Source organism: Aristolochia californica, unplaced genomic scaffold (assembly GCF_029961685.1).
Source record: "Aristolochia californica isolate CCGP_79_NKW_82.1479 unplaced genomic scaffold, dmAriCali1.0.hap1 SCAF_1, whole genome shotgun sequence".
NCBI classification, from domain to species: domain Eukaryota; kingdom Viridiplantae; phylum Streptophyta; class Magnoliopsida; order Piperales; family Aristolochiaceae; genus Aristolochia; species Aristolochia californica.
Window position 1 is genome coordinate 59,144,036 of NW_027181770.1, and position 12,447 is coordinate 59,156,482.

General features: G+C 35.4%; 1 protein-coding gene across 1 annotated transcript; it reads right to left on the minus strand.

Moving 5' to 3' along the window:
- Positions 1 to 9,541: 9,541 nt before the first annotated feature.
- On the minus strand, positions 9,542 to 11,838 carry LOC137963794 (GSH-induced LITAF domain protein-like). The gene is made up of 3 exons (XM_068811000.1): positions 11,391 to 11,838; positions 9,990 to 10,116; positions 9,542 to 9,877 (listed from the first exon to the last, which is right to left on the minus strand). The coding sequence occupies exons 1-3, from the start codon at positions 11,621 to 11,623 to the stop codon at positions 9,794 to 9,796; spliced, it is 444 nt and encodes a 147-aa protein (XP_068667101.1). The 5' UTR covers positions 11,624 to 11,838; the 3' UTR covers positions 9,542 to 9,793.
- Between the last annotated feature and the right edge of the window lie 609 nt (positions 11,839 to 12,447).

Sequence of the window (12,447 nt, forward strand, 5' to 3'; positions counted from 1 at the left end):
AGAAATATATATATATTTTTCTAATGGGATGAGATCCTGAGTTATCGTGAAGCGAATAAATGATGAGATTATGAAATATTTTCGCAGTTCTTGCGACTACATTGTTCATTTCAGTTCCTACTGCTTTTTTTACTAATCATCTACGTAAAAACAGCAGGTCAAAATGACTAGAACTAAACTTGACTTACTAGCTCTTATAATAGTGGAATCCCATGGATGAACCAATCCAATGGTGCAAGAGATCCTATACTCTTTAACTACAAGGATCTCGGGTTGAAGCGGAAACCAGTAAGCAAATCCAAGGTATACAACTAGGGTATAAAAGTCCTCGAGCCCCAAACAAAAAGAATGGGGAAGGATGCCACCCCTCCCCCATTTTCAAAGCATGGTGAGGGGTATAGCCCTTTTGACACCAATGAGGGAGGGGCTTTGCTTCCCTCACCGGTGATGAAAGCAGGTTATGGCCTCTCCCTTGGACTTTAGACTATGAAATTATCAATAATAGATAACAATAAAGAAATTTCCACGTAAAATTTGGAAGAAAATATTTTTCTCAGTCACCAACCAAACAAAATATTTTTTAAAAATTTTCTTTGAGAAAATTCAAATAATCATTACAGTAAAACCAGACTCTTTGCAGCCTTAGAATAATGGGTTTCATTTTGCCTTTTTAATTTGCACCTGGCTTCCCTATCTCCTGGACGGGGTACTGGAATTTGAAATGCCCATTCCTCATCCGTTCTCATCCATTCTCATCCATTCTCATCCTTAGAAGATTGCAAGAGATATCAAAGAATAATAACATCCAGAGGAATAATGGTCTCTCTCTTACTGGTTAAATGCATCCAGCAAATTCAGTGAAAAAGGGGAAATCCAGAAGCTTTCCAAGAGACTCCTTTATATGAATGCACCGTCAGAACTGTTTCTTTTTTATATGTACCAGAATATATTCCAGATGGGGAACCAGAGGATAGAAAGATTGAAGGGAAGGTCTCTTATGGAGTCACTGATGAAGGCTTTGTGTGGAGTTGAAATCAACTTCTCCAGTTCCAGAACCTATAAATAGAAGAAATGGCTTCAAGCTTTCTCATCACAGTGGTGTTGGAAAATTTAGAAGTAGAAGAGGAAGGTCCTACATGAAGACAAGAATCTTCTTAGGTAGCAAGGATGTTCTTCATCGTTTCTGAATTCCAGGAGTGGTTCACAGCAAATCTCCTTGGGGATGTTGTGTAAAAATATATTGGGAGAAAAATTAGGGATGTTGGGAGGGAAAATATGGGGAAGAGTAGGTTTCTCCTAAGATGTAAGGAAATTTTTATTTTTTTATTTTTTAATAGAACTTAAGATTGAGATGAAACATGTAGAGAATAGTGAATAGATATTTTTTAGGGGTTTTAGGTAATAATAGAAAGAAAATAGAGGGTTAGGTCAAATAGGCTCAAAGAAGAAAGTTTTGGTAGAACTAACATTTATAGTCTCAGGTGTTGATATCTCACATAATATAGCTCAAAATACCAAATGACTTGTTTTTTCTAAAAATTATAATGAAAAATCTTTAATTTGATACGTAAAGCTCTCACCTTGAATATTTTCTGGTTGTTTGAATTGCTTCATTATGTAAGGACTGTAGTCGACTTCAACGGGAATATCCGTTTACAGGGAGATCGGGTTAACTTCAAACTTATTTATTTTAAAACTTGAATACCTTTATTAAAGTAAGATATTTACACAATAAATATGCTTCATTTGAAGTAGATAATCTGATAGTCTTACCTCCTCTATTTATTGTTTGTCCTTTATTTCTAATAAAATACTTATACTTCAATTAGGATTTCTAATTATATTAATCAAGGAAATCAAATTATATAATTTTTTAAAATTGCAAGAGATTGCTAATTTGAAAAATATTTTGATATAAAAATTTTAAAATAATTAATATAATTTTTTTATTTTATTACAATAAATAAAAGAAAATAAAAAGTGTACCAACAAAAAAATATTAAACACTAAATTAATTTTTTAAATAAAATTTTTAGTTAGAAAATATCTTTTATTGGTAATGAAAGGTGTTAATCAAATTAAAAGATTTTTTTACTGATTAATATAAAATTCTGATATTTTATTACAATAAATAGAAGGTAATGAAACTCGTACCAATAAATAACATTTTTTTTAAAATATTTTAAATTAAAAATATATCTTTAATCGAAGGGGTTAAATAAGTAAGAATATGATTCTATAATTAATTAATATAATTTTTTTATTTTTTATTTATAAAAAATAAGGTAATAAAATATGTACCTAAAAATAAGATTTTTAAAAACTAAATTAAAATTTTAAAAAATATTATTTTGAATTAATAATATCTTAAATCGATAAAGTAAGGTATTAATTATATTATAAAAATATTTTTAAAAATATTCATTATTTTATTATATTAAATATAAAGTAATGAAATGTATAAGATTTTTAGAACAAAAAATTAATGCTTTAAAATATTTTAAATTACAAAAAAATTAAATCAATAATAAAAATTAAAAAAGAGAAAAAAGGTAAGTTGACGTGGAGTGCTGATGTGGTGTAAAGATGTGTCACATGTTTGATAACATGGCGATTTGATGAAGTGTTAGACAATTTGTCCTTAATTCTAATGGTGCTGATATGGCATGATGATGCGGTGACACTTAAGTGGTCAAAGATGACAGGTCGCCTTAGACTATAAACATGTGCAGATATGGCATGATGATGTGGTGATACTTAAGTGGTCAAAGATGACATTCGCCTTGGTCTATAAACATGTGCAGTTGACCCGTCAATGTTGGTTATTTTTATTAATATTTGTTAAAAATAGATAATTTAGTAAAATTTCGCTATTTATTTTGCCACTTATGAAGGTTTACCAGCCATCTTTTACGACCATATCCACTCAAGACAGGAAAGTGCACTAAAAGAGCTTGAGATGCCCATTGCTCATCCATTGCTCATCCATTCTCATCCAAGATGCTTTAAAGAGATAACAAAGAAACCCTCATAAAAGTCCAGAGCAAGAACATCATATGCCCGCGTTAAAGGCTAAAGCTATTGGCTACGAGTGGAGACCATGTCAGATGAGAGCTGCTTCGTCCAGCAAATGCAGAAAAAAAAAAAGGGGGTAAATCCAGGAGTTCTCCAAGGACTCCTTTTAGAGGCAATGTAAGAATTATTTCCTTCTTATGCTACTTGAATGGGGCGAAGGGTCATGACTTGTGCAGTGCAATGAACTCTGATGGACCAGAATATATTCTCTTGCCGAATCAGAGAGTTGAAAATTTTGAAGGGAAGATCTCGGAAGAAGTCGGCGATGAAGAATATATGTTGACTGTAAACCCACTTCTCCGGTTGCTCAACCTATAAATAGAAGAGACCGGCGTGATTGCTTTCACACCGCAGTGCTGGTAGAAGACTCAGAAGGAGAAGAGGAGATCTTACATGAAGATAAGAGCCTTCTTAGGTAGCCAAGGATGACTTGCCTTTGGCCTCTTTACAGGCCTTTGGAACTCTGTTCATCGTTTCTGAAAGTCCTGGTGTGGTTCAGAGCGAGTCTCCTTGGCTAAACTGAGTGGCTCTTATCTTTCATGCTAGATCCTTCCTCTTCTTGAATCAGCTTGTCTCAACAGATGAGCGAGCTACTTAAAAGTCTGAGACAAAAAGCAAGCAGCTTGCAGATTTCTTCTATGACCGGTATCATGTTCTGACTGGTTGGAGCATCGCAGTTACCAGAGGTTTTGCATTAAATTTGAGCGCATGAAGGATATAACATGGCTGCAGATGTGTCTTGAATAATTACAAACTTGTTTTCATTTTTTTTTTCGTTTTATTTTTTATTTAATTTAAGTAAAGAAGCAACATTTGCCCATCCAACAGACGATACTATCCCATGCAAATAGGAAAATTTTAAATATTTTTTGAAAAATAATGTAAGATAATATGGATTAAAAACATAATGTAGGGATCAATATTAGACAAAATACATTAAATAGATTAATTGAGGTGAAGTTATGAAGAAACCTGAAAGATTTGATTGAAGGGTACTTTTCGAAATTAGAGAAAAACCAATAAAAATGAAAGAGAACTCCAAGTAAATTTATTGAGGTGAGTACCCAACATTGTGGGTGAGTTTGGTTTATATAGTATGAATCCAAAAGTTAAAAAAAATTGTTGTAACAAGTGGATAAGGCTATTTTTAGTATTTAGTATAAATAAATAAAAATTGACTCAAAAATTAATAAAAAATGAATAAATCTATTTTTTTTGTTCAACATGTTGGTAGATCACTTACAAGATTTGGAGACCTACAACTTCTAGATCTAGGTCTAACATTTCAAAATTTTGATTTTCTACAACAATGGATTTGCTCTTGTGCTTGGATTCAACTCTTTTTTGTGCAAATGATTTAATTTTATTGTAAACTCCACCCCAGGGCTTGACTCCTATTACTCCTATGTCATTTTGGGGTTGACTTTTTTTTTTTTTTTCCTTAAAACTCATCGTTTTGAGGGGACAAATCCTTTTTGTTGCTTCTTATCAGATGGGGTCGACTCTTCCCATGTATTCCACTCCTACTATAAGCTTTTCAATATATGGATAGACTCTTTAATTTTTTATTTTTTTCTTCTTCATGCATGCTTAATGGGGTTGACTCTTAAATCCAGAAATCATAGGTCTCCAAATCTTGTAAGTGACCTACCAACATCTTTAAAATAATAATAATAATAATAATAATTGATTATTTCATAATTTTTACTTGGTTTTCAAATGCTTTTATTAAATACCAAAATAACTTTATCCATTATTACTACAAGTTTTTTAACATTGGAATTTGTGCGATTTAACCCCAAACTCAAAAAATTCACTCTCCCCACAATGAAAAAAAAGTCTCTTAAGTCCTCATATATGATTTGAAAAGGGTCTGTCTTCTCCAAAACTTGAAAGGAAGACAGATTCGAAAATTTTCTTCATTGAACTAAGTATTTTTTCGGCTTGTTCATTTAAATATTTATTGAATACTTAGTCTCAATTTACTGAACATGTACCAAGTTATTTCAAGATCAATTTTTATTTCAAAATTGCGTTGTGAGTAGTGTAATTGACAACTATTTGAAATCAGTTTTTGTAGCCACTTCTATTTTTAAAATCCTATTAAAACATGTTGTTGATGTTGTTTTATTGGGGCATTTGAAAGGACTTTTACCAAATATTGTAACTTGAGGATAAGATTTTAAACTAAATATTTACATACATATATTGTGAGATATATAAATGATATTTGATCAAGTATAGTGAAATAGTGATCAATATAGTTTGAAATTGTTCACTAAAGTTCAGATTATTACTCAGTTTACATTGAGCCTATATTTTCAAATCAAATCATTCAGGGCTCACACCCTCCTTTCCCTTCATTGTCTTTTCTTCTTCCGTTCTTTTAATTTTCTCTGGTTTTGTCCCAGATCTCTTATACGTACAGTGAGTGACTTCCTAATTCTAAGTAGAAGCATCTTGTGAAAGTTTCCAACATCTCATGTGCACTCATGGAATCTGGTTGGAATTTTCTTGTTTAGATGCTTTCAGGAACCATGAAAAGAGTCTTGACTCAGAAGATGAAGAACAAGAGCTTGGACTTTATGAAAGGTGAAAAGCATCCATCGACTTCTGTCATGGGCAGCTGAAAGAGATGCTTCAGGTAATATTTGGAGCTGATAGCAAGAGCAGAATATGGAATGTATCCGTAAGATGTTCAAGGCCTTCCCTTACAGCATTGCCATAACTCTTTCCTTTATACTCAATAAAAAAGAAGCAAAAGGTCAAATACCCCATACACTAAGAACATATTCTTCATGGGGAACAAGAGGATTTAAAGTTTCAAGCCAGGATCTTGTAAGAAATCATTGAGAAGAGAGGCTGTGATGATCTTAATTAAGCCAGCCAGTCAAACTGCCTCTAGACAGAAGCGACTTGCTTCTATCATTGCCATCTGATTCTGCTAAAAGATTTTAAAGTTGAAGATGGGTCTTCCACGAAGAGAAGAGTTTTGTTGGGTAGCAAGGATGGCTTGCCTTTGGAAGTCATTTGAAATTTTTTTCATTCTGGGGTCTTCCAACATGCTTGTTCATCTACTTATCCGTGCTCCACTGTGAGATACGAAAGTGCATGAGTGGCATGTGAGATGCCATTTGTCATCCTGTCTCCTTCTAGATGCCGAGACGACGAACATGAGGAATCGCAGTCAGACCATTCAGTGGAAGAAGATAAATTTTATGATGGCCACAGGCATTGACGTGATAAGGAAGCCCATGACAAGCTGACTGAATATATGAAGTGGCAGAAAGAGAAAGAAAAAGTGTCCCTTGGAATCCCTTAAGAGGTCTTCTGTACGAACGTCTTCATAAGCATGGCTACAAGCTTTTAACCAGGAAAAAAAAGTAGTTTAATTAGGTCAATCCCTGGAGGCTTTAGTCAGAGAAAAGTGGAATGATTCTCGTTGAAACTCTCAGACGGCAGTGATGATAGAGGCTTTGAACAGGGAAAAAAAATCCTTCATGAAGATAAGAGTCATCTTGGATGGCCAAGGATGACTTTGTTTTGACCTCGTAGAGAGGCCTCAGATTAGGACTTGAGGTCCTTATTTTGTTTTCCTAATATAATTATAAATTTTATCCTAATTTTCTTTTTTAACCAAGCTTCCATGATTTTCGTGTAAAGGAAATTTTAAGCTTTAAAATCATTATTTAAATAAAACAACTTAGTGCCTTAGTCCAATCTAATCTTCAACTTATATAAAAATATATATGGGGACAAGATCCGGATATCCAACCGAATTCCCACTAACCTTGACGACTAAGAGTGTATACAAGTTTCTACTTGAGAGTCATTGCTTTCTCTCTGCACTCTTTGATCTATTGTGGATGATGCTGCCCCTCTTGCATGTTCATCTGCTTTGGCATACTCAGAAGTTGCAGGAGTGGGGTGTGGGATGCCCATTTCTCATCTTGTCAGCTTAAATGCCTTGGAGAAACATGGAGGAATCTCAGTCAGACCATCCACTCTAGAAGAATATATAACAGACTTGATTAAGGTCATCTGATTGACTTTTCAAGAAGCCACTTCAGTACATGAATTGGCATCAAGAAAAAGGAAAGACTCCCTTTCTGAATCAAATTCGAACGTCCGAACGATGAACGGGAGCTATCAATTCATGGCTGACCGCATTGCAAACGGAAAATAAGAGGAACCAACAAGGCAGTACAATGAGGCCTTTTAGTGGAGGAATTCCTCCCAGAAAAGTAGAATAGTTCCTCTTGGAGAAGAAGTGACTGAAAGGGAAGATCATGGAAGCCTCTTCCCACAGCTTATAAATAGAGGAGACTGGCTTGAAGCTTTCTCATGACTGATAGCTAGCATAGAACTTTCAAAAGGAAGAAACGTCTTACATGAAGACAAGGGTCGTCTTAGATAGCCAAGGATGACTTGCCTTTGGCCTCATTGAGGAGCCCAACAGTGGTTTTTCCCAGAAAAATTGAAGTCCCTAAGTGGTTCATAGCAAATCTCCTTGGCTAAACTGAGTTGCTCTTGTCTTTCATGCTAGATCTTCTTTCCTTCCAAGCTTGATACTATGAGAGCTATTTGAAGCTTTCCTTCCAACCCACCCAAATTTTTGACACATTTTGGACTCCTATACTTGAACCCAGTTCAATCAGCTTATCTAGTTTAGGTTGAGAAATTTATGTTTTATGAATTTATATTTTGTTTATTTGAAATAAATAATAATTGTAGAGTTGATAGTATTTTTTTTTAATTATATTTAGTTATTTTAAGAAATCCCTACTCGTTCGAGCGAAGAAAGAGACCACGCCACTAGTACACGTATAATGTATGAAAGTAAATTTTGCTGTTGTCCTGGCTCTTGAAGCGAACACCGGAGGATCCCTTCATCCTCACTGTGTCGAGGCTTTCCATTCTGTTACGGTAAGTAATTCTCCCTTTCTCATGCAAATCCCCAGCTATTCATCCTCTCTCGCAGATTTGGGACCCCTGGACTTGGATCTATAATTTAGTTTTTGCATCTTCAATGTTTTTTTCTTGATTGGTCTCGCTAATCCGTGCAAATTTTCGCGGGGTTTATTTTCTCTGTGCAAACAGGATGGGCTTTTCAATTGCTTGTAAGATGATAAATAGAAATTTTTCTTCCGTTGTTCAATTATTCTTCGATTTGCGAAGTTTGATTTATTGGAATTCACTGTGGCCCGCTCTAGCTGCATGATCATATTTTTCATTCATTTATGCTATTTTATCTTGTGGGTTTTCCCATTTGACTTGTACAGAGAATGTTTAATAAATCTTTTTTGTGTAAGACATATTTCCGGGAGCACTTGGTTGTAGGGGGGAACTGTCACAGATACTTATGTAGATATGGTTTTTTTTTTAATGATTTATTGAAGTCATATGCCCGAGGTTGGTTTTTGATTGCTCCAAGTCTTCTGACTATTGGAGCATTGACAAAATCTTCATGAGCTCCCTTTGTTTTTTTTTTTTTTAGTGCATTCATAAATGCTCCTAGTCTTCAGTTGTTTCTCTTACGACTGCCAAAAGTAGTGCAACTTTTTTAGTTTCTCCTTTATCCAAGGCTTTCAATTTGTCAATTTGAGCCCCTGCTTGAGAAAGGCATTCTGGTTAACAGCCCTAATTTCAGGATTTGTTGTACTTTATAAAATTGTTGGTATCATGTTGATTTTGGAAAAGAAGGCTCTGCTCAGTGACTCCAGAAACTAAATTGGTGACTGTCACACTGCTATGCTGTGTATACCAGAGACTACATTTTGGAGCTGATTGCTAGTTTTTCTACCAAAGGAATGATTTGGAGCTGTTTTTCATTAACTTCTTTTGTTTATTAAATAAATTCAACCATTGATCAGAGTGCCAAATTTGTTCATAAAGCTGTTATGGCTTGTTCATGACTACTATTACCTGCGTGTATCTTGTATTCCCCCATGTCAGTGAAAGAATGCCCTGTTACCCATATGAATAAACTTTGAAGCTAACCTGGCATTTCCTTTCCTATTATGGGCTGGAAATATTATTTTATGGTGAATTGAACTGTTACTGATTGTCCCAATCCTGAATGAAGGAGAGTGAAGCAGTTTTTTTTTTTAAGACACTTCTTCATGTGGTTCTTGACATGTTTTACATATGCATTTTGTGTCAAACTGTATTATTTGAATCATTCTCTTTCAGATATGGTGTTTGGATGTAAATTGATCCGGAGACCTGGTGTTTTGCCCCAGACACATCTTAAGCTGTTATTTGTTTTGACCAACTTGATACCTATTTACTTTGTGGAACCATTAAGTGATCATCTATGGATCTGTATGGGCTAGCTGAAAATTTGTAATCTCAATATTGTGAGATGTATCAAGATTCTTAAAATTTATCATATCAACCAAAAGTGGGAGTTCTCTCATTTGCAGTCGATCAACTCTCTTCAATTGCAAATACATTTTAGCCAAGTTCTAAGACATGAAAAATTCTAGAGCAAATCATTCTCCTAAAAATTCTTGATACACAAGGTTCTTTACATGAGCAATACACGAACAATTCCTCTTGTCAAGAGATTGATCTACTTGTTTGTGCACCCTATGACAAGCTCTTCCATAATTTTTTTAAGGGAAGTTCATATATGCAACATGCCTCTCAAATACATAAAAGTGAAAGGAAAAAATATATAAATGGAAACCAGAAACGAGAACCCAGAAGCAAGTCATCAAGCAGGGACTGCAAAACTATGCTCGGTCCATTGCGGAGGATCCACGATAATGCATGCGTCGTGTTTCTCAAATTCAGCGACCTAAACAGCACAAAGGGGCGGTATCAATTTTGTCGGATGGAAAGAAACTGAAGATAAACAAAAGAATAAAACAAAGGGAGAAATGCGCATCAATGCTGGCCGTTTTTTTTACCTTTTGGCCACAGCTGGGGCAGTGGTGATACTTATGCCAGAGGCAATCAGTGCAAGGGCAGAGGAAGCAGACACCCATACCGAAAGGCATCAGGCAACCAACAAGAGCTGCCAAACTAGGCTTTGATCTGCATTTGCATTAGAGATAACTACTTTCAAAAACCAAGAACTCAGTCACAGATAACAAACAACATCAAACAACATCAATCTGATTATCACATGCATTCCAGTTATCAACAGAAGTTTGATTTAACAATGTTTTACAATAAAACTTTATGTTCCTCACAGTTGCTCACTAAATCTGCAAAAGCTCTGCTCCCCAAAGATACCACAGGAGCAATGCAGCAGTGACACCCTAGGGTCACAAGACTGCATATAGCAAAGCCCCCCACTGTTACTGTAGTGCCAAAGGCTCAGTCCCACAATTACATATTATAATGTACTGACGTATAATGTCAATCTCCAGTCTCATGAGTACAAAAACTTGGAAAACAAACCAGTCCAACATTAAAAAGAAAAAAAAAAAAAGGAATCCTATAAAAGCATGTGTGGATCAGTTGTGTTCAGCTCACTATAAACAAGGGCAATTGGACCACATTTTTGAGTCCCATCCAATCTACAGAAGTGGCAAGATGTTAAAGAGAAAGAAAGAAGCACCCCAAATCCCTCTTGGCTTTCCAGGGAGTGAACTGAATCACTTCCTTGTCAAAGACAGAAGCTCGACCTAGTTACTATCATACATGAGCAAGGAGTAAAACCAATGCTGATAACAGCACAAAAGAGATCCAACAGTATACCCTCTTATAACCACAAGCGGTAGTCTGGATTCAGAATTACAAAGAATTACCTCTGAGCAATCCATAGTTACAAGAGCCTGATGGGTCCATAAAAAGAAGGTTGCCACTTATTTCAGAAGTTTTGCAAGAAATTTTCAGATGAGGAAGAACTGCTTATGTTAGACGAGGATCATAAACCTACATTGGCTGTCTGCTACTGACGAAAAATACACCATCATAATTATATTATCGATCGCACAAATAAAGCATTATGCAACCAAAAAGAAACAGCTAAAAGAGAATACATAAAATCGCTAAAAAACACCACAACCAGACGAAACAAAACATAAACCACCAAATCCGACATGTTATCAGCAAGAAGCTGGATAAGACCCAAGTCCAGTAACCAAAAAGAGGAGAATTTTGATCCAACTTGATTCCTCAAAAGGTTAAAAAAAGAAAACAAAAAAATCCCACCAACTAAACCTACTCCACTTTCCTGCAACTAACCGCAAAATTCACCAAGAATTACCCAAAAAGATGAATAGAAGAACCAAAAGAAAGACTAAACCAATCAAATGAATTAAAAAAAAAAAAAAGGGAAATGCTATTGAGAAAGAGCATACTTGACGGTCGTAACACCGGAATTCCCACAGTAGATGCACTGAAACGGAGCAGGGGTATCCTTGTACATCGTCTGCCGCAGTGGAATCCCTCTGGGATCACCAAAAACAACGTTGGGAGGAATCATTCCGGCCTGGTAAGGGTTCTGATCTATGTAAAATTGCTGCGGCGCTGACGGCTGGTAATTTGCCGGGTAGGGGTATGGAACACCAATAGCAGGGTCTTCATGCGCCATTTAGTTTGCTTCCCCTTTCCTTCAATGCCCTGGCTGGCCTGACAAACGAACGAAACAGTTGTGGAAGCCGTAGAGGCTCAATTCTTGTTGTCTATCCTTTATATTTTTCAGTTCAGACATGGGACGCGGTTTCAGTTTTGGACTGATGAGGGATTCAAAGCTAGCCTTTTCTTGAACTTGTGTGTCCTCCTTTTCTTGAACAGGAAGTTCTCGACCGAAACTATGTTCATTTCTAAAATAAAAACAAATGTCGGCTCAGTTTTTAGGTAATCAATCCTGAAGTACGGGAAAACGCCTTCAAACATTCAGTTTCTACGACTGTTTCTGCCATCGTAAGAAAATAAAATAACAGATCAATTTTCATTACTTTTCTCACTAAAATTAAATCTTTAACTATGTCCCTTTTATCTTCTTTCAACAAACTCTTGGTCTCTTTCTTTATGGTAAAAGATTTCTAGAAGTACAAAATAGTCTAATTTGATCGAATCAAGTATGTTCGAATGGAAGATCGAAAGGTTTACTGAAACCAGGAGACGCTTGAAAACTAGCTGCTTTGGAAAATTCAACTATATTAAACCACCAATTGAACTCTAAGAAACAAAAATCAGTTGGCCTTACCTTCCGTCTGAACTCTGAAGCCCTCAAAGTCAATTTCTCTGTGTCTACTTTTCTTAGGAAGAGACGTTTCTAGACATTTCTATTGGTTTCTTCCACGAATTTGGCCTGTGTTGAATGGAGAAACGAGATTGAATAATTCAATTCCTTATCTTCAATAAGATTCATCTGACCCAAGACCAACCATTTTCAAGATTTCCCCTCCCTTC